Source organism: Pteropus vampyrus, unplaced genomic scaffold (assembly GCF_000151845.1).
Source record: "Pteropus vampyrus isolate Shadow unplaced genomic scaffold, Pvam_2.0 Scaffold235, whole genome shotgun sequence".
Classification (NCBI taxonomy): Eukaryota; Metazoa; Chordata; class Mammalia; order Chiroptera; family Pteropodidae; genus Pteropus; species Pteropus vampyrus.
Window position 1 is genome coordinate 188683 of NW_011889016.1, and position 1698 is coordinate 190380.

The 1698-nt window shown below is 68.0% G+C and overlaps 1 protein-coding gene across 1 annotated transcript in view; it reads left to right on the forward strand.

Moving 5' to 3' along the window:
• EXOC3 (exocyst complex component 3) overlaps positions 1-1293 on the forward strand; it is a 19364-nt gene extending 18071 nt beyond the window's left edge. The window contains exons 11-12 of the mRNA XM_011373906.2: positions 515-676; positions 1125-1293. Of these exons, the coding sequence (XP_011372208.1) occupies positions 515-676; positions 1125-1256 (294 nt within the window). The 3' untranslated portion in view covers positions 1257-1293. The remainder of the gene's footprint in view (positions 1-514; positions 677-1124) is intronic.
• Positions 1294-1698: the final 405 nt, after the last annotated feature.

A 1698-nucleotide genomic window follows, 5' to 3' on the forward strand; every position in this document is an offset into this window, starting at 1 on the left:
TCCCAACCAAACGCATGCTCCGCGCAGGGTGAAGTGCTTGGAGATGCGTGGGAGGGGACAGCGTGAGGGGTGGCGGGCCCGAGTCACCGCGGGGGGCGGCGTGAGCCCCTGGGATGGGGTCTCCAGATGGCGAAGCCGGCGCCGTGCCAGCCCACCTGGCAGGAAGCGCCCTGTGGCAACGTCTGCTGCTGGCAGGACACGGCGCGTGGGGGGCAGGCAGGCGTCCCATTCGGGCGACTCCACACCGTTCTCTTTCCTGAAGCGTCAGTTGCAGTGGGCGCCCGCTGCTCGCGGCTCCTGCCCTGCTGCCACCGTGTCCGTGTGGCTTTCTTGTCATGCTGAGTTCTCGGTGAGCGCAGTGAGCACGGTCGTGACTCGGTAGTGGCTGGCGTGCTCTCTGCTCCACGTGCTTGGGCCGCCGTCCGTAGCGCTGAGGTGGGAGGGACGCTCTGCCCTGCTCACGGTGACCCGCAGGACCGGGCTGTAGGCGGGCGCCGACTGTCTGTCCCCACAGAGGCTGACGGCCGAGGCGCACCGGCGCGTGGTGGTGGAGTACCTGCGGGCCGTCATGGCGAAGCGCATCTCCTTCCGGAGCCCCGAGGAGCGCAAGGAGGGCGCCGAGCGGATGGTCAGGGAGGCCGAGCAGCTCCGCTTCCTGTTCCGGAAGCTGGCTTCCGTGAGTGCCGGTGCAGGGCGCCGTCACGGGGCACGTCGCTCTGCAGTGCTTCCTCAGTGTCCACCCCGGGGACTGCGGAGGCCCCTCGTTCAGCGTCAGTCATTTTGGGCACGGGTGACCGCTGGGTCCCGTCCTCGCGGGCTGCAGGGCGTGTGCGCAGATCTGCCTGCCCGGTGGCTGGGGCGCGTGTACTCAGGGCAGTTGCTCCTAGAACTCCGGTGGCAGCACGTGGCCAGACTTCAGCTCCATGACACGGCGCTCACGCATCCCCTCTCATGGGAGGTGTGAGGCCACTGCATCTGTGCCAGGGGCTCACAGGAACAGCCATGGGAGATCTCTCGGTGCTTATGTGGGCGGGAAGGGTGCCAGGCTGGCCAGAGAGGGGTGACAGGTCCAGCTTGTGGCCGCGGACGCTGGTGCTGCTGACCGCCTGCTCGCTCCCTTCCAGGGCCTCGGCGAAGAGGCGGATGGCTACTGCGACACGATCACGGCCGTCGCAGAGGTGATAAAGCTGACGGACCCGTCCCTGCTGTACCTGGAGGTCTCGACTCTGGTCAGCAAGTACCCGGACATCAGGTAAGGGCAGAGCAGCAGGCTCTTCTGGGCTCCTGGGCGTTAGGCGTGACCCTGCGGGGTGACTGTATAGTGGGTCTGGGCGCCTTCAAGGACGAGCTGTGCCGACAACAGCTGCGAGCAGGGGGCTTCTGAGCGTGAAAGTGGATGCGCCTGTCTCCTGCGCCTGCGCCTTCCTGGGTCGTGCACCCCGGGCTCGGAGCGTGGGCGGGCCAGGCGGCGTCACGTGAGGCCTGGGAAGGGGGCCGAGCAGCCTGTTGTCAGGGGCTCGTGCTGTGCTTGTGGCGGATTCAAAGGAAGCGTGTTTCACGCTCAGCCAGGATGCTCTCCAGCCTGCATGAGGGACGGGGCCCCGGTTCCCTGCCACCTCGGCCGGCGTCCCCTCTTCGTGCTGTGGCTCGGCCTGGCTGCAGAGGGCGGGGCCTTGCTCCCGGTGCACAGTGGCTGCA